The sequence below is a fragment of the Oxyura jamaicensis genome, chromosome 1, assembly GCF_011077185.1.
Source record: "Oxyura jamaicensis isolate SHBP4307 breed ruddy duck chromosome 1, BPBGC_Ojam_1.0, whole genome shotgun sequence".
Classification (NCBI taxonomy): Eukaryota; Metazoa; Chordata; class Aves; order Anseriformes; family Anatidae; genus Oxyura; species Oxyura jamaicensis.
The window spans coordinates 15,159,052-15,178,334 of record NC_048893.1 but is presented as its reverse complement, the minus strand read 5'-3'; the positions used below and the strand labels follow the sequence as shown (position 1 = coordinate 15,178,334).

At 38.1% G+C, this 19,283-nt stretch overlaps 1 protein-coding gene across 9 annotated transcripts in view; it reads right to left on the bottom strand.

Annotated features, from left to right (window-relative positions):
- KIF21A (kinesin family member 21A) overlaps positions 1-19,283 on the bottom strand; it is a 91,181-nt gene that overhangs the window by 44,489 nt on the left and 27,409 nt on the right. For all 9 annotated transcript variants that reach the window (XM_035316063.1, XM_035316065.1, XM_035316071.1 and 6 more), the window contains exons 2-10: positions 16,063-16,285; positions 14,583-14,765; positions 11,999-12,148; positions 10,975-11,109; positions 8,044-8,211; positions 6,073-6,188; positions 1,767-1,962; positions 868-1,057; positions 111-174 (exon numbers count right to left, since the gene is read on the bottom strand). In XM_035316063.1, the coding sequence (XP_035171954.1) occupies positions 111-174; positions 868-1,057; positions 1,767-1,962; positions 6,073-6,188; positions 8,044-8,211; positions 10,975-11,109; positions 11,999-12,148; positions 14,583-14,765; positions 16,063-16,285 (1,425 nt within the window). The remainder of the gene's footprint in view (positions 1-110; positions 175-867; positions 1,058-1,766; positions 1,963-6,072; positions 6,189-8,043; positions 8,212-10,974; positions 11,110-11,998; positions 12,149-14,582; positions 14,766-16,062; positions 16,286-19,283) is intronic.

Genomic DNA, 19,283 nt, shown 5'->3' with positions numbered 1-19,283 from the left:
GCAATCCCCACACAGAAAAACTCAATGTTCAGTCAATTGAAGTATTTACTTGCTAAAATTACTAGTATTTGTTTTTAATACAATGATTCAAATACATATTATTTAAATACCTGAGATCTTCAATTTCCTTGATATAATTATGAATCATGTTGCTAATTTCTTCATTTCCTTCTCCTTGGAGCGTGGGGGAAATAACAACAGCATTAATATCTCAATAAAGCTAATAGGCACAAGGTACCAGCAAAGGGAATGTCATACAGGATACACATTTAGATCTTCTGATTTATGAAAAATATTTCCTCCTTAAACTGCATTAAGGGCTTGATTCCTCTTTATGTCCTGTGATCAGGGTTATTAAAAATAACTTCTTGTATTCCATTTGTTTCTATATTAACAACTTCTGGTAATGGATGTACTATAAATCAAAAGGAACCTTACAGACAGTGCACAAGAAGAACAATGCATTTGTGGTATTTCAATTGGTTGATTGTTCCATGAAGTGAAAAGCAAGCCAACTGTCACCCATCTGTGTCTGGGTCCTCCCCAAAGCAAAATGTTTAAGCCCATGTGTAACTAAGCATAGAATAATTCCTCTCCAAAGAGATTATTTCACACTTCATGTTGTTCATAGTACTACATGAATGGCAAAGTCAGAGTCCCAAACAATTTCTATCAATAGACGTTGCCAGAAATAGAGAAAAGAGCTAGATGGGGGCCTTTCCCTGCCAAAGTAGAACCCATGTTACCTTTTCCAAAGTCAACTCTTTGTTCCAAGGAACCCACGGAACAAGAACATGTAACTACTTTGAGTTCACATACTTATTAAGCAGTTTACAAACAAGCATGCACAACACACCCACAACATACCTGCTCTGGCTAGCACTTGGTTGGCCTGATCACTCACAAGCTGTGTTACTCTGGCTCTCAGTGCATCAATAGTCTCTTGCATTGCTTTAATTCTAACACGCAGGTTGTTGTTTTCTGTTTGCAGCATAGCATTTTCATGAAACATGTCGTTGATGCTTTCAACACCTTCTTCATCTATAATCCTTTTACCCTTAAGGAAACATATACATTATTACTATTATTACTGGTTAATGATGTACACTTTAAAAAAAAAATCAAAGACAAGACACCGGTTGCTTAAAATTCCACATAGATACTCATAGCAAAAGATATTCTCTCAAAGAGTTTAAAACAGTATGGATAGTTTTAAAAGCACTGATGTCTGACCAACATCCTAGCATTTGGGTCCTGCCTGCATAGCTCCATATTAGCCGCAAATACAAGTTCTTGAGGAGGTTAAGAAATGAGAAGTCAATCTGTATTAAATCCGGATACTATCTCAAGTATAGCAGAGGAAGATGATGCTATTTGGCAACCACATTTATTGCTGAAAGCATTAGCTTTAGTTTAAATTTTCAGGAAGAAATGGGCATTGTAAAGTACGAGTATTTAGCTTGTATAATTTTAAAGCTATTTTTAAAACACAAATACTTTTAGCTCTCTATTAAGTCTTAAAGCAGTACATGATAAGTGTCCACATATTCCTTCATGTGCCAATCTAAACTGTGATCATTTTCACTTTGAAAGTGACTATTTCTCATCACTAAGCAGGAGAGCATCTGGTAATGACTGGAAGTGCTTTATAAATTAGTGTTACTACCCAATTTTTTTAGTGTGTGAAATGGAACCAGTCATCAGAAAACAAGCTGTAGGACTATAACCATTTTAGAGCAGAAGAAATCCTAAAAGGATACACTTACTGTTTTGTATTCCATAAGCTCCATCTGTAGCCGTGTAATCTCACTGCGCAAAGCATTTATCTGTTGACTAGCCCTATCCTGATTAACCATCACCTTGTTCTTGATGTTTCGTGCCCGATTCGCGTACTTCAAAGTGTTCAAGGTTTCCATGAAGTCTCGATCTGATGGGCTCACGCACGCTATCATGAGCGTTTGACTGCAAGTTACAAACATAGGTTAGCTTTACAAATCAAGAACAAAGAGAGGCTAACAGAAGGTGAAAAAAGGAATAGTAACTTCATAACATTTGTGAAAATTTTTTAGATCTAGCTCACTGTAGCAGAAGACTGTCAACCACAAAGTTCCAGCACTGTTACATCTTGTATCACCCTAGCATAGTATAAGAGACAGATCATTAATTGTTCTACATGTAAAATTATAAAAGCAACTAACTGATGTTCCTGGAAATCTTTTTCAAATTATATTCAGTTTCCTAATCACATGTAAACTGAGATTACAGTACTTAAAAGCAACCTGAGGCCTCAAATAGTGATTTGGATCTTGTAATTGTCAGGACTCATTAATTCGTGAGTTGCCTACCCACTTAATCTGGAAGCTGCCCAAACACTCACCTTCAGCTGCTCAGATGTGCCCAGAACTTCATAAAATACCTGTCTTCCACCTATACTTTTCTACTGAGATCCAAACTGCCTAAATTCTTCAGCTCCAATTATCTGCTATACCAAATGAAGCCCAAAAGATAGTACTTATCCTCAGTACATCTGGCAAGAAATGTATTAATTCCATGTTTTGCAACACCACTTAAGCTTAGAGCACTTCCACAAAAAGGAGCAATAGTTGAGCTATGTCCAAGACAAACAACCAGTTTCTGGGCTCCTCTAACACCCTCTATCCATCCCATCCTGGGATATACAAGGTAAGAATGTACTCCCTGCTCCAAGAAATAGGCTGGGAACAAAAAAAACCTCCTGTTTTTGTGTTTTTTTTTACCTCCTGGGTAGGAGGGGAGGGAAGACAGAAAAAAATGCCTTTCGTTCCAGCCTGATGGTTTAGTTATTCGGCTGGTAAGGGGAGGAACCACGATCACACTCACTCTCATTTCACATCAGACAAGAACAGTTTGGAGGGGTCAGAACCAGAATTCCAGCTGTAGATCCTCACTTAAAGGCACCTATATGCCCTAAATTCTCAACACACAGGGGAAAACAGATATATAGGAGGTGACTGGATAATCCCCAGCAGGCTTTAGAGGAACATGCTACTCTCTGTTGTACGTGGAAGCTTAGGTGGCTGTGTTAGGAGTGCACTGTCTTCAGGGCAACGGAGCAATACCTGCATTAGGCAGACAGGATCTGATCTTCGCCTTCTGTAATTTCAGATCAAGAGAAACAAATTACTCCTTGCAACCCTTTGTGAAGCAAGGGACTATATTCACCTTACACACTGTGAAATTAAACTAAAAAGAGTAACTAGCCTGAGGACACAGGAAAGATTCGGCGTATAAGACAGGACTAGATATCAGCAATTCTCTCTCAGACCTCCTGTGCACCATTGCATCACCTCCCCAGACTTGTGGAGTTTAGTCCTAAAGATAAGAACATGCTAGATTAAGAAAATAATAATAATTCTGAGATCAGGACTACTTGTGCTTTCAGTTTAGAATTTGACTCATTTTCTAAGCCTCAGACAATTGGTTCTGCTAGCTTTATTAAAAACTGAGCAACTCAAGCTCCACTTTCCTATCTGCATTTTATAGTGGACTCATTTTCAAACACCATTCTACTCCTTTTATTTTTCCACTTCTTTAAAATGCCTCGCTGAAATCTAGGGAGTGCTCCATATTTTTACTTGAATAATTCAAGAAACATTAATGCTTAAATGCTGCTTCAGAACTGTTATAGAACTATATTTGTATTCTAACCTGAATTATATTCTAACCTGAATATATATTCTATCTTTTAACCTGAATCACTACTAGCAAATCTTTTTAAGTATTTGCAAAAGAGAAAGGATAATGTGGACTGTAGCGCCTAGGGTGGAATTTGGAAAGCTATGGAAAAGACTAGCAGGAATCTAATAATCTGATTTCCCAGGGGAAAAAAATGTATATTTATTAAAATTTAGCTTTCCCACAGTTTGTTTGCTAAAGCTTGGATATAAAATTATTTAAGTTGTGTTACAATGTGCAACTCTTCCTTAACAGTAAACTACTAATTTTTACCTGCCTTATCATGTATATTACAAAAATAAAAATGAGGGGTGGGAGAACAGAAAATGAACATCCATCAGGAACAGAAATAATATATCTTCATAACCTTGTAAACACTCTGAACTGCATTTGCAATCTGCACGTTTTCCAGTAAACTGTGATTTCTCTTGAAGTACAGGAGAGGGAGCAGTTGAGCTACCAGACAAAAAATGTTTTCAGTCATATTGAAATAATATTTCAGTAAAAGTGCAATTTTAGAAGCAGCTTGAAAAGTGACTATTAGCTGGTATATTTGATATAAAATTTGTCAAGAAATGCTATTTGTAAAGTTATTTCCAGAAACAGCTTAGAAGTCATGCACTCTGTTTCTCCTGTTTTTTCCCTATTATTGGGTTTCTTCCTCCATTAAACACTTTTGAAAATCCTAGCCTTTATTTTACCCATTTTGTACATCTCTCTGCTGCAATACTGCAGACTGTTACTGACGTTATACCTCTGAAGAACAGAGCAGTGATTTGAGAGATGTCCTCCACTTTTCCCTATTCTTTTGTGAAATGCCCAGAATACTTCCTGCCCCCCTGAAGACAGCAGTCAGCCTCATCAGATTAAATAGAGGAATAAACGTACTACCTTGCTAAAACGTACTTAACTACGGCCCCTTTTGTATTTCTACATGTTCATGTCGCATGTTTGCTTAGAGCTTCCAGAGCCCAAGCCTCTCTTCCTCATCTCTATGCAGTACGTATACAGAGGAGGCTCGTACAAACAGTTCTGGTGAACAGTTGTTTGATTCTATTGGTCTCTAATTCAACACGAGATAACTGGACACATCCACAATATCCCGAGATAGATAACCTTTATGAAAAGACGGCAGTGTATGCGCTAAGCTGCCTTGCTCAACAACAAAGGGTACTTTCTGCAAGGGGAACGAAGCTCCTGCTCATGGTGATCAGAGCAGACAGCGAGCCTGACCCAAAAGGGCAGCAGTCTGAGCTAGACAATCTAATTTGCAAATGTGGTTTGGGCTCTCTAGCTAATAGATGGCAACACATGCTGACGCAAGCCAGCAGAGATCCAGAGAGAGACATCAGCCAACAATAAAGCTTTCCCGAAAGGTAAGGCTGACATCAAAGTCAGTGTGAATGCCTCTGCAGAAACACCTCTCTGCTTTTAGGCCTTCATCTGGCTCTTACAAGGCACAGCTTCAACAGCAGCGAGCATCTATGAGGACTTAATAATATGAAACACAATTATAAATATAAATAGTAAGGGCACAGTATCGTTAATCCCCAAGCCTTAGCCCTTTGCATGCAATGCAGTCACCTCCATGGTAACCAACACAAACCATGGCAAAGGGCTCGAATGAAGAAATATTACTGGATGATACTTGTAACTGGATGATAAGTAAATAATGGGATAACTGCATGCAGATAACCACAACGCTACCTCATAGGGAGGGAAAAGGCATAAGAGACTGAAGGGAAATTAGTGACAAAAAAATCAAGGAGAGGACACCAAATTTCAGTTTAAGAAGTTAAAATAGCAATAGTCTGATGACATTCTCCAGGGAGAAGTCTGCTGTTTTTTGTTTTGTTTGTTTGTTTGTTTTTACAGTTGTATTGAAAGACAGACAAAGTCAGTCACCTCCTCTATGTTACTATACTGGCAACAAATCAAAAGCTAATATTGTTTAACAATAAGCAACAAAAACATCTGCTTGAAGCAGAAGTCATCATGGCTTTAAACTATGCTGTAATTAATATGGTTATGACCCAGTAACAAATTTAACACTTATGGTACCTATAATCTAAAGAGGAAGGACTTGTCCTTTACTTAGAAGTTAGCATTTCCAGGTAACTCAAAGCCCCATAACTAGTAAAGCCACAACAGCATTGAAAAGAATGATGCAAAAAGCCTCTTTAATATCTTTTCCTTGCATTGCCAGCATTTCCTATCATAACAGTCATTTAGTTTTGGAACCTCCCACCAACAAACAATAATAAAGATAACAACCCTCTTTAAGAGTTATTTTACGTTCTGAAGATCATGTACTCATTCGCTTTCATTCACAATGAAACATGCAAAATGTTTCCGTACCTGTTTCCCCCAAGGGAGTCCTGAAGTAGCCTTGTAAGCTTTGAATCTCTGTATGGTACATGAGTTGCCTTCTTACTTTTATCTCCCAATGCACTTATTACATTGCCAAGAGCCAGCTGTAAAACACCAAATCATGTAACACGCAAGTTAGAATCAACTCCTGGGTAGCTTTATTTTAAAAATCAGTCACAAACTCAAGTCTGTGTATTGGGAGGGTGGGAAGTGGAAATCACATGACAATTCACATATTTTAAAAAGTATTTCTCAACGTTTTTACATCGGAAATCATCTGTTTCACTGCTAGCATGGGAATTTATAAACATTTATCGTACAGTCTGGTATCTTCAGGAACAAATAGCTTAACACAATTGTGTGCACTGTCTAATGGTATCTCACCTCAGTCAAAATCTACAGTTAGAACTACTTCATGTAACAAACATTTAGTTTCAATGATTATTAAAGCTCGTCTATGCCTCTAACAGTAGCCATATTCATTTTAAAATTTATCAGGCTGCTTAATGCTAAATTTAGAATAATATATGGAGCATTAATATTTAGAAAATTATTCTACTACCTCTATGGATATAAAAATAAGTTGCACCTGATGAAGATTTAAGCATTTAAGTCTTGAAGTTATTTAGTCCACGGCCACTGCATTGCTAAAATGTGGCTTATTTCATGTTTATAAACAGCTAAATATTTGTCTATAAAATTACGTTTAGATGTACATTTACACGTACAGGATTATTCACTTGCCAAATTAAAACACGTTCCTCTAGATGGCGCCCTGCACAATCAATTCTTAACACAGTCTTGAAAATGCTTTTACTGCACCCAGCAATTGCAGAACAGCATAAAGCCATATTCTAAAAGTGCTTTAAAGTTTAATTCATCTTCATCTGTGTTTCCCAAAGTTGATGGCTGGAATTCAGTGTAAGTGAGGGTTTTGTGATCAAATAAAATATTACTTTTACTATGCTTGTTTTCACCTTTGGGCATTCTGTAACCCATTTTTGTTAAGGATGCATTTGTTTCATTAAAACTCCAAATTTCTTTTGGCTTTGTGCTTATATCAATGACAAAATTGAAGTGAATGCTCTACCACTGCCTACAAAATATAACCACTGTCTGGGACAGTGAGAGGAGAATCGCTGAAAGTTTCAGTGTGCAGAATACATCTCTGATACTATACACTAGAACCAGGGGAAAATAAAAAATAAATAAAAAAAAAAAAAAAGGCTATTTAAAGGTTATGATTTCAAACAAAATGAACTTATGTTATTGGGTCTTTAAAAGAAGAATTGCAGAGCCTACACACAGCCAAGCAGCTCAAAACAAAGCTATGAAACCACAATCTTCACTGATAATCACCAGCACTACTTTTCAGTGTAGTCATAATTAAATAAAACATTTAATAGCTAATTACAAAAATGCATAAAGAGCCAGTACTCAGATAAAAAATATGAAGTGATGCTATCAACTTAATTTTTTTATTTCTACTCAGAAATGTTTTGCCTAGGGTTTTTTACACTACATTTCATAACTGTAATATAGAGTCAGCATTTATTCATCAGTTAAACTTGTTCGTTGTCCATGTTTTACGTGCCTGTACTCCCTGCAAACTGCTTGCAATTTTCTCCACTTGTTTGGTTCTTGATGGAATAAAAAAACATTTAAAAATAAAAATGAAAAGTAAAAGGAACTCTACCAGATCTTTTAAGAGCTGGAGTAACTAACTAGATTTCAAAATAGTTATAAGTACTGTAACTTGCTAATTAGAACCTAATGCAAGCCAAAAAATGTTAACAAGCCAGAACCTGGTAAGAATCAATACATACTATGTAACATCTTATGCTACAGGCCTCATTCTGCACATGATCTATTTCAGCTAGGGATTACTAAAAGGAAGTGATCCAGAAAGGAAGAGAAGATGGTACCGACAGCCCACGGAAACAAGTTGTGTAATCTTACTAGTCCACAGTTGATGGAAATGCCTTCTTTTGCCCTTTCTCCTGTAGCTCCTGTTCGCTTTAGCCTTTCAGATCCTGCTAGATCAACAAAATGGAACTTGGCAGTAAGAGTTTCAAACTCATTCATCTGAGAAGATTCAGATATTATCCTGTTATCGGTGGCATTATCCTGAAATAAAGGAGAATCCATAAAGCTTGGTAAGGTCTTTTATTTTAGTCTCCCACAAAGTTCAATCAACAATTATTTACAAGAATAGCTTTTTGTCATGTCCATTTCCTTCCTATTTACTAATTCTCTTATAATAGCAACAACAACTCTCTCAAAAAAAAACTTTGTTTTAGTAATATCTACTAATATATTCTTGAAGACACAGCTCTAGATGCTTGTCAATATCAATTACTTCTAAGCATGGTCTACAGTTGATTTAGGGTGAGGAGGGGGGAAATACAAGGATTTTAACTAAATAAAATAAATCAGTAACAATATTATTACACAGACACCCCAAAATTACCAGACCCACTTAGCTCATAATCCTTCCAACCAACTCATTTTGATTTTATACCTCTCTATCTCTCTAATCCCCATCAGTTTCTCTGTGGCATGATTGTTTAACTTCATTTTAGGAATTATTTTTAAGCCAGTTTTCCCAGCAGCCAGTATTCCATCAGCACTTCTGACTTGACCAGGAAATAAGGACAGAAGAATTGAGTGTAGGAGAAAGAGGTTCCTTCCTTTTGTCCGGTAACTGGGATGACCAGCACTTCCATCATCCCTCGAGCAGCACAGTGAGTCTGCCAAGGAACGCACTGCACCACGAGCAGGGAACAGTACTTCAGCCTCTTTCTTTGTCACATCCCAAAGCACGGCAGCAAAATTACCTTCTATCTTAGTCCAAGCTTTTTATTTGTCAATTAACTGTACAATATATCGTTGACTTTAATTTACTCTAAATCTAGATAGACCTATCTATGTGAAAACAACGCTGAATAAGAAGAGAAGAATCTTCAAGCCAGACACTTCTTGACCTTTCTGCTTTGATACCCACCTCAGGGCTATTTCTACCTACCCCAGCAGCATGTAATAGGCATATATCTAGTCTATACCAGACTAAAAATATTCACACAGCCCAGTCTACAGGCTTGATTAGGAATTTCTACCACAATAAGCATGGTTGGTTCTGCTATTTCTTTAAAAATAAAATAAATAAATAAAAAGATCGGGTATTCTGTGGCAATGTCCTTGATCAACTAGGCAACAGCTCCCTCTGCTATTGCAAGGAGCAGTACGTGTGGCTACAGACCAAGCCATTTGCACAGCAGCTCAACACTTCAATCTTTTTAAGTAATCTCCTTTTGTAGCAGTTTCAGAGACAAGATGGATTCACTCCACTTCCATGAGACTGGACTGTCACTGTTTTGGATACTTTGACAGTCACACTGCTGGCAGATCACTGTTTCCCAGCCTTCAAAGCAATGATTAACACATCCTTTCACTCTCACAGTAAAACCAAATGTATGTCCAGAAAGTCCTGAGAAGTGCTGACAGCATGAGTGCAGCGAGAGGAGCAGCGTTTTGGTGCCCTGGCTGCCTGCCTGCTCTGCAGGACACAAGCACACAGCCAATGCCCTCCTCCTTGGAGAAGCTGTTGCCCTAGTAACAAAGGTCTCCCAAAACTGCTGTCTACAGGCAGCCACAAAAACAGAAACTTGAGCAGCATCTCTCCTGGCCACCCATAAAGGATTTCTATCAATTTATATTCTGGGAGCATTCCCATCAGGTCCAGCCTCTGCTCTCCTGGGCGCTGCAGGGAAAGGCAATGGTGACATGTCCTACTCCAGCCCCTAACATCATCTTGAAATCTTGAAAGAAAACACAGTTTGACACAAGGCAGAAGGTGGCTGCCTGCTCCTCTAACACCAGCCACTCTTAAAAACCAGGCCGGGCCAGAAGAAAGGCCCCGTGGATGTCCACGAGTACCTGAGCCGAAACATCTCAGCCGGTGGCAAATGCCCACCGCAGGCACGCTGCTCTGTAGGAAGCGATGCTCCTGGGTGAGATAGTCAGGGAGTGAGCCACGTGCACAGCTCTCAGCAAAGCCTCTGAGCAGACAGTGCCACCACGCAGTGACTGAGGTGCCTGGCCAGGCTCTGCCGGTCCTCCCCGAGTGAGGTGACAGCTGCCCACACCACCAGGTCCCCAGTTCTGATGTGGGAAGCAGCAAGAAGTGTTTTTAACAGGGGTATGAAGCAGGTCTACATACCACAAAGGACCAGGGAGTGACACTCATTTTGCCTGCAAATGATTATTTGCAGTGTTAAAAAGAATAAAAAGAAAGAACCCACGCCAAAATAAGCATTACAAACACATTGCACTGTTCCCCAAGCTTAAAACTATGTTATCTATGCACCTAGGTACTTAGGAGTTCACTGAAATAAATTGCATAAACTTACAACACATCAAAATTCTAAATATTTATCTATTTAAAATAAAAATGCTAAGCTACAGAACGCTGTTTTTTTGCTTGCTCCTTGCTGGATATCAACGCTTCACCTGAAATACCCCGCACTTTCAGCTTGACTACAGCCCTAAACCCACTAACTACTAAGACTTGGAAAAACGCTTTCCCAATGAAAGACAAATTATATTTTAACTTTGTTACGTGGGTATGTTGTAACTAAATACTGAAGAAAATGCTAGAGGAGAATGGGCAGGTTCATGTAAGAGGCAGCAGTTTATTGTTGCCTCTGGCTAGAAGATGGTTACATGTGCACAGATTAAATCAAATTATTATAATGCTTAGCAAATTCGTGGAGCATGATGCTGGCTGTAGAAACTTTGGTAAGTGCAATTCAGATCTCATTTGCTGCCAAAACAATATTCACGTTTTGAAAAATGATTACAGCGAAGCTTACTAACAGCAAAGATACGTACAGTGTTAAATGCAGGACAAACTCTGGTTTGACATAAGTGAATGGTAAAGATAGCGTGCGACCGCGAGCTCTGAACATTCATCTGAGTACTGGCAGTGGTTCGAGACAAAGCCCCCAGCTTCAGGCACTGCATCATCTAGAAGACAGACAAGAAGCACATTGCGTGGCTTGCAATTTACATAAAAAGTGTTCCTATAGCACTTATCAAATTCTTTGGATACAAGTAAGCTTTTTCTCTTTGCTATCGTTTCAGTGCCTATATGCAAAAGGCACAGAGATTCTTAAATAAGGAAACAAAGTGTTTTTTGTGGTTTCTAAAAGAAGCTACTTAAGTATTTGTATCCATCTTTTTACTGTCCCTTGGTAATAACACGGCAATCTCCCTTCCATTCCCCTGTGGCAAAAGTGTACAGGTTTTTGTACTTTTTGTACTAAAATGCATAGCACAATAACATTCGTATTTAGATTTGCAATGCACAGACACTTTTTTTTTTTTTTTTTTTTTAAACAGCAGTTAACCTCACATTAGTCATCTTGCAAAGCTTTCCTGTCCCAGGATAAAATATAAAAGGATTAAAAAAATAACATACAAGATTTGGAAATTAGATGTACACACATGCCTAAAATTTCTTTCCCAGTGGAACTGCACTGTTGGCAAAAGTCTATTTATAGAATTAAGAGGAAATTAACATCCGACATGATATTTAAGCCTACAAAAAGCAAAGGAAAATTTTGGCTAAACATACACCTAAACTATCTAAGATGCTGAAGGCTTATGTTAGCAAGCATAACTTCTATCTTTAACTGCTCATTTTGAACAGAATGATAATTGGGAATATTTGCTTCTCTTGTTTGTTGCAGTTTTCTCTGGAATTAAGGTCTGAGAAGTGTTAACACCACTACTACATAGGGGTGAAAAATAAGAATGAAAAAAAAATGAAAAGTATGACACTTATCAAAACATACAGACCACATACTTAGAATGCACTCAGTATGCTACAGAGTAATTTATTTTAAATGGTCACCTCTGATTCCCCGTTCACAGTTCGGGTCGTAACACCCACTGTATAAATTCCTCCAGCTGAATCTTCGTGGATTTTAATGTTTGATTTTTTATTCTTTGCATCAATATCACGTGTGGTGTCAAACAGATCAAGAATTTCTTCATTGTAAAGCTGAAAGAAAAAAGGGGGTAAAAAAGTAATATTATGATAGGAAGGAAAAACTTCTAAATCTGTGCGTGAAACATGCAGAAGGTTCTAAAAATCCACGACATGCCAAGCCTTTCAGTAAAGGGTGCTTTAAAGGACAATAGGATGATAAACAGCGGCTGCAAATTAAGACATCTGCACACTTCACTGTTAGGATAAAATAGTTCAGTTTGGAAGGAACTTCAAAGGCCATGAAGACCAACTGCCTGACCACTTCAGACCTAACCAAAAGTTAGAGAATATTAATGAGGGCTTTGTCCAAACGCCTCCTGAACACTGATAGGCACATCAGCCACTTCTCTAGGAAGCCTGTTCCAGTGTGTGACCACCCGCACCGTAAAGAAGTTTTTCCTTGTGTCCAGTCTGAACCTCCCCTGGTGCAGCTTTGTGCCATTCCCACACATCCTCACATTGGTTACCAGGAGCAGAGGCCAGCACCTCACACTCCATGTTATGCCACCCTAAGAAGCTACAACTTCCTCTACATAGTCAGACTTGGAAGAAAACTCATTGCTGGGACCAGGCAAGGGCAGGCACTGGTGCCAGCAGAACAACGGCCGTGCTTTCTGTGGCAGGCACCTGCTGTCTTCAGGTCTGACCTTGGGCTTCTCCTTTTGCTGATGCAGTTGGCTGCACCCTCCAAACAATTCCAGCTCTCACACACTCCTCCCATTACACCTTTTCTCATTTTCTGCCTTTTACCTTAATAATTCTATGCTTGTTTCTCTTTTAGATTAAACCATTCCTCCCCCAAAAGGAATTTAACACTTAATTTTTGCACAAGCTGCTTATTAGAAACGCTAATCATCAGTCAAAAAAAAAAAAAGGCAAGAAAATTAATTTCTGGAAAATGTTCTTTCTGGGGAAGTTCCGATTTAGCCACAGCACAATAAAAAAAAAAATCATCCAACACCATGACATTTTAAGGAAGAAGCTATTATATATGTATCATTTAACCTTTGTCTGATTTAGATAGGGATTTCATCTGAAGTATGTCATTGTGGTTGCAGTTCAGAATTACAGTACTGCAACAACCCATCATACTGCTATCACTGTAACATTCAATTACTGGGCTGTATTTTGGGACTCTTGCAGCCACATTTGTAACGTTATTTAAAAAAAAAAAAAAAAAAAATATCAAGGAATTCAGAAACTATACTTAAGTAGTACAGCTACTACCCCTTACACCACTGCTGTTGCAGCTGCCTGAGCAAAAATGACACTGCAGCTCCCAGTGTTAAAATTGAGAGAGAAAAGAACAGCACAGCATTTCTACCACCCTTTCTCAAGCCCAGAATCTCTCTAGGCAAACATTAGCCAGAGGAACTAGAACCTCTGCCTAAGGTTAACAGCGGGAAATCTGTACTAGTGCAAAACCAATGCCAGTTTGTTAATCTTTAAAACAGTTCGGGAACAGTTTTCGGGAACTTGACGACCTAGTTTACTTCGGCAGTAATAAAACCAACTGGTTTTTCTCCTTGGTAATACAATTTCTTTTCTTTTCTTTTTTCTCCAAAGCTGCAGTAGACAAAGTTGCAAAATACTGAACTAAATAATACACATGTATGCAACTCTTCCCTAAAATGACTCTCATTTGAGTATCAGGAATTATAGCTTGGTAGTGAATGTAAATGTCACAACTATATCTGTTGATTGAAAAAACAGATAGATTAGCAGGAATCACAGCTTAAAAGCTGCAAGAGGTGAACCAGCAGCTGCTGCAGACCCGAAAAATCACAGGTGTAGGTAGACACAGCTAGTAGTGAGAGAGGCTGTAACAAGAACAAAGGGAACAGCTTTTCTACAGCACCAACTCAGGTTTTCTCTGGGCCTACTGACACAGAAGCCCAATCCTAAACCACTGAGGATCACACACACACACAAAAAAAATATATATATTTTTAAGCTAGGTTTCTTCTTTCATGAGAGGAATCAACCACGTCTACTGAACAGATTTTGAAGTCAAAAGAAATCTATGGGATAGTTACATGAACAGGCAAAGCAAGGGTACAACACAGAACAATTTTCTTGCTTCCGTAAGCAAGAATTCATAAAAAAAAATAGTTTATGAAAGAGACTTTCATAAAGCATTGTAGACAAGCAACAGCAATAGGCCCCATGAACAAATGAGTGGCGCAGAAAGGGATAAATGATGACAACATTTCTACACTTCAAAGTAACCCTGTAAATAAAGTTACGAAAATAATTGGAATAAGATAAAAAGACTCTTTTTGTACATTAAAAAGCCAAAGCAAACTCCATAAAAATGCTTTTGAAATCTAGAAGATTAATTCAAAACATCTTATGAGAAAATAAAGTGTATAAAAGTAGCAACCAGAAGAAGTGTTTCATCTGCTTTACAGAAAATAAATTACACACACACACAGATCATATTTACCTCTAGGAACTGCGCGTTCACTTTAAAATCTGGAGGTGGAAGTCCTTGTTTAATAGCAGCTTGTTTCTTTTCTTCAATACATCTAAAAAGATGCTTCACAGCACGTGATATAATGCCTTGTTCCTCTTCTGTTATGTTGACATCAAATCCAGTGCCCATGGTATATGTTTTGCCAGCACCTGTCTAAAGTGAATGAGTAGTTGTCACTAGAACATGAATCAGAGAAAGAGTTTCTGAACACTAGTGTTAGACAAAGACTACAAAGTCAGTTTTTGTCGGTTTTTTCGATATATGCACATAAATAGTCATTTGAAAAGTAGATCAACAGTAGATGTTGCACAAATTCTACTGTTTATCCACGGATCACCTGCAACACAGGCAGGGACCACTTCAATCTTGCACAACCTTTCCCCTACAAGCTTCCTCTAAGCTGCTTACACCTGCCTTGAGTTATCATCTCTGAGGTCAAAAGAATAGTTAACATTTTCAACCAAGAATGCTAATTAAGGCACTTATTTAGAGGTAAAAGCATTCTTTACTGAAGTAGATCAAACAGCTCTCTTAATTATGACACCTTAATATCTCAGGTAGAATAAACACCATTTATAGACAGCCCCTAAGACTACAAGCTGTACCTTCACTAAGAAAACAGCTTAATTAAAAGCAAAATCCTATAGAAGACCGGGTAGTGTTGGGTTTTTACTTAATTAGCGGGTCAAGTCTAAGACAAAGACAGTACTATGCTGTTGAACATAATCTACCAAATTGGATCTGCCAACTGCTTTGTTTCACCATGGCTAGACTTCACCTAACTAACTTGAGATAAGACATTTAACAGCGGTGAAATTCAGCATCCCACTAAGATCAATTTCTATGCAATCAGTTCCTGAAGGAAAAATTAAGACGACAATAATGCATTCTCTATGCTGTGCTCAATGATATTTCAGCTCTGAGAAAAAAAAAAAAAAACGCATCCTGCTTACTGAGGGGGTATTTGTTCTCTCAGAAACGTTCTCAGACTTCGGAATCCGGTCATTACATTTTGCCTACAAAAAGCGTGACTCAAAGCTCTCCAGGATCTATTAACAAATACCGAACCTCCTTCTCCCAAAAGCATCTGAAAATGCGATGGTATGGAGAACTGCTCAGGAGGAATTTTAGTACAACTTACATCAGTAAATCTACTGAAGTCACTAATTTTATTGCTACCTTAAAGGGTGAATTCAGGAATTATATGGACTCATGCTATTCTCAGTACTATTATTAATTCAAACCTTGCACTTCTGTCTGCTGCATTTGAAGTGCCATTCAGCACAGAATCTGTGCAGACTCCTAAACAATATTCTAGAGAATATCTTGTTTAAAATAAAGCCAACAACAACAGGTTCATGCATTGTGAAACTTAAGAGGAAGATTAATTACAAGAAACTCTTTGTGCTTATTGCAAAATAAATACTTTAAATAAAATTGTAAAGCTTACTTGGCCATAAGCAAAGACAGTGGCATTGTAGCCTTCAAAGCAACCTTCAATCAGTTTTTCTATACACTGTATATAGATTTCTTCTTGCTGCGAGTCGATGTTGAACACATAATCAAAAGTGAAGGCTTTATCTTTTCCCAAGAACACTTGAGGTTCCCCAGGTGTGACAGATGTACAAATATGGCATCCTTCAATCTTCTCTTTGGCTAGCTGCGGTCTAATTCTGTTTAAGAAGAGACAAAAATAACTATTAGAAGTTCATCATTAAAAAAAAGGACCATACAAACAAAGTAAACAAGAAATCTGAAAATTATTCCTTACTGAGTGAAAATTTCTCATTTTTCCTCAAGACAGGAAGCTTCCTGCCATCTGAGCCAAAAGTCCTGACTGTATCAGAGCCCTGCTCAGGCAAACATTTGTGAAAGTAATGCCACTTTCCCTGACGGTTCACCTGCTAACTTCAAGCTGACAACTTGCCTGCAACCCTGAATGTTCCTGTATGTACGGGACACGCTGCTGAAGAGCAATTTGCACGATTCATTTCAGATCTTGGAATCAGACTTTCTGGGTTTACCAAGCTTCTTCCTGCATTCATTGTGAAAAGAGATTTTCTTTACAGCAAAAAAAAAGAAAAAAAGAAAAAAGAAAAAAAAAAAAAAAAGGTTGAAGTAGTAATTTGGGAGTAGGGACTCCCAAAGTCTACATGTTATCTTATATGAAAGACCCCTTGCTATGATAGCAAGAAGGCCTGGCATTTCTTCCTTTCCTTTCTTGTCACAGTAAGAACACTTCTATGCAATGCTTGGTTTCAGCAAAGCAACATATCTTCATAGGAAAAAAGCAATTTTTAACAACTTCTAAAGGTAAGAGCGCCCCATTCGTCATTATTCCCCACTGAGACTAATTCCAGCTTTTATTTCGGTTCGTTCAGTTTCTGATAAACCAGTGTGAGGAACACAGCCGTCTCAGACTTCTTATACTCTGCAATTTGATTAGTTCCTCTGCAGTACTGTCAGAACTGAATTCACTAGCTGGGACGAAAGCAGGCCGTGGAAGTTTGTGACTCAATTTGCTTAATGGTTAACTACCAGAAAGAAAAAACTCTGCCCAACATAATAACGTATTATTCCAGCTGTAATTAACTAATAATTTGTTTATGGAATTGACTTTTAACTTTTTTTTTTTTAAGTGTTTCCAAGTTCTCAACGCAAAATCTACTTAAAAAAAAAAAAAAAAAAAAAAAAATCAGGGCCAAAAAGACAGCAGAGAAGCAAAGCTATATTTAGGGGCAATAAAACAGCAGCAGTACAGCAACATACAAAAAATCATGGAATGTTATATACAGATTCTCCATTTAAATCAAACCTCAGGTACCTATATATACCTCAGCGTTGCTACTTTCAGTTACATAACGCTGAAGTTGAAGATCTGTATATAGAGAGCACACTTTCAAGGCATATTTCATACCCTGTGCTTTACAGGGCACGTCTATATTCGTGTTTGGTTTGGGGTGGCTGTGCTGTTTTGAGGCAAAATGCCCCCATGTCTTTACTTAGCTGGTTCAGAGCACAGAGCACTCTCAGAGTGCGCAAATTATACCCCTTCCAGAGGAAACTAAGCCAAAACCCTCCTCCCCGGGCACATGAAACTTCTTCCAAAAATCTAATGGAGACAGAAGTGTCCAAAGCTGCCTGCTGATCTACTGCGGCCGTGCCAGCACTTGCTGGGTAGGGAGAGCTCTCTGCACGCTCTGAATGAGTGGGCTGAAGACTAGTTTGAATTATATCACCAAACTTATATGTTAATTCAAGTTAGAAACATCCTGTACAAATCACATGACCTATTTTATTATTATTATTATTATTACAGATTAGGATTTTTTCTACTGTGGGATGTATATCCCTATCAGGAGTATTTTTCAGAACTTTTATTCTAAAAGCTTCACTGTATCCCACTATGCAATACTTCCAAAAATAACCATAATTTATTTTAAGTTTTTCTGCATGCTAATTGCTTTATAGAAAGTTCCTTGCTAGCAGAAGATGCGTCCCTTGTCAGCGTACCCTCTAGTGTGGAGTGGGAATTAAGCAAACCTTTGCAAAACATCATTAAAGGACGGCTGTATGATGTGTAAAATAAGCTTAAATATTCTAGAAATTGTATTTGCATTTAAGGACATGGAGTGTGTAATATAGGTCACGGACTCTCTGTTACAGAATTATCTTTTTTTCTTTCAATAAAATAACATGAAAAGTAATTCATGAGTTACAGAGGTCCGTCGCTAGCAATCAACTTCATCCACGTGGACTTACATCCACTGATCACAAAACCCAATAAATATGTACGTATGCTTTTGGCAATGCTACTTTCTTCTAACTTAGTGAACATTCTGTAATAAAATGCCTTTTATTTCTAGGTAGAAAAAGAGAGTAGTCAGAGAAATTCATCACATGCCTTTCCAAAAAGCATCCTACACAAGTGGAAATCCAAGCAAACAAACCATTGTAGTACCCTGCCTATAGCATGCAATGGGTAGAAGCTGCCAGCTAGGTGGGGTATTCTGCTGCTTTAGTTTAATGCCTTCATGTCAGTCGGAGGGCAAGCTGCTTTTTCAGACTAAACACTTATTCTTTCGCTAATCCAGTGAATTCAGCACAAAGGCAATCAATTGTTCTTCCAAGCATGAACTCTGAGGGCTCCTGAAGCTCCAGAGGTACTTAAGTTGTTTTCTAGTACAATGAAGCCAAAAACCTTTTCTAAAGATCAAGATAGAAAACACATTTTCAAAACTTAGTAATTTTCTGTGCATCCCAAAAACCCAACTTGCCCTCCAGTTCCCAAAGGCTTTTAGCACTGACTTGTAGAATGAAGTCTGACAAATTTAAAAAAAAAAACAAAAAAACAAACAAAAAAAAAAACACCTAGTGTTTCTTCACATATCTTCACTGGGTTTTGTGTTGTTTTTAAGTGTCAAAATTAATTTCCTACATTGAGAAATTAACGCAGTTATGACAGGTGCCAAATAATTTCATCCCCTCTAATGCTAAGTAAAGGCTCTAAATGACCACAAAGGGGAACCGTATGCAAAAAATATCCAAGGTTTGCATGATTCACAGAGATGACAGGACTGCCAAGCAAACAGTTTTGATGCCAGCCCGTAAAGACTTCCCACAAGAGCCCTCCCAGTAAGGAGCCCTCCCAGTAAGGAGCCCTCCCAGTAA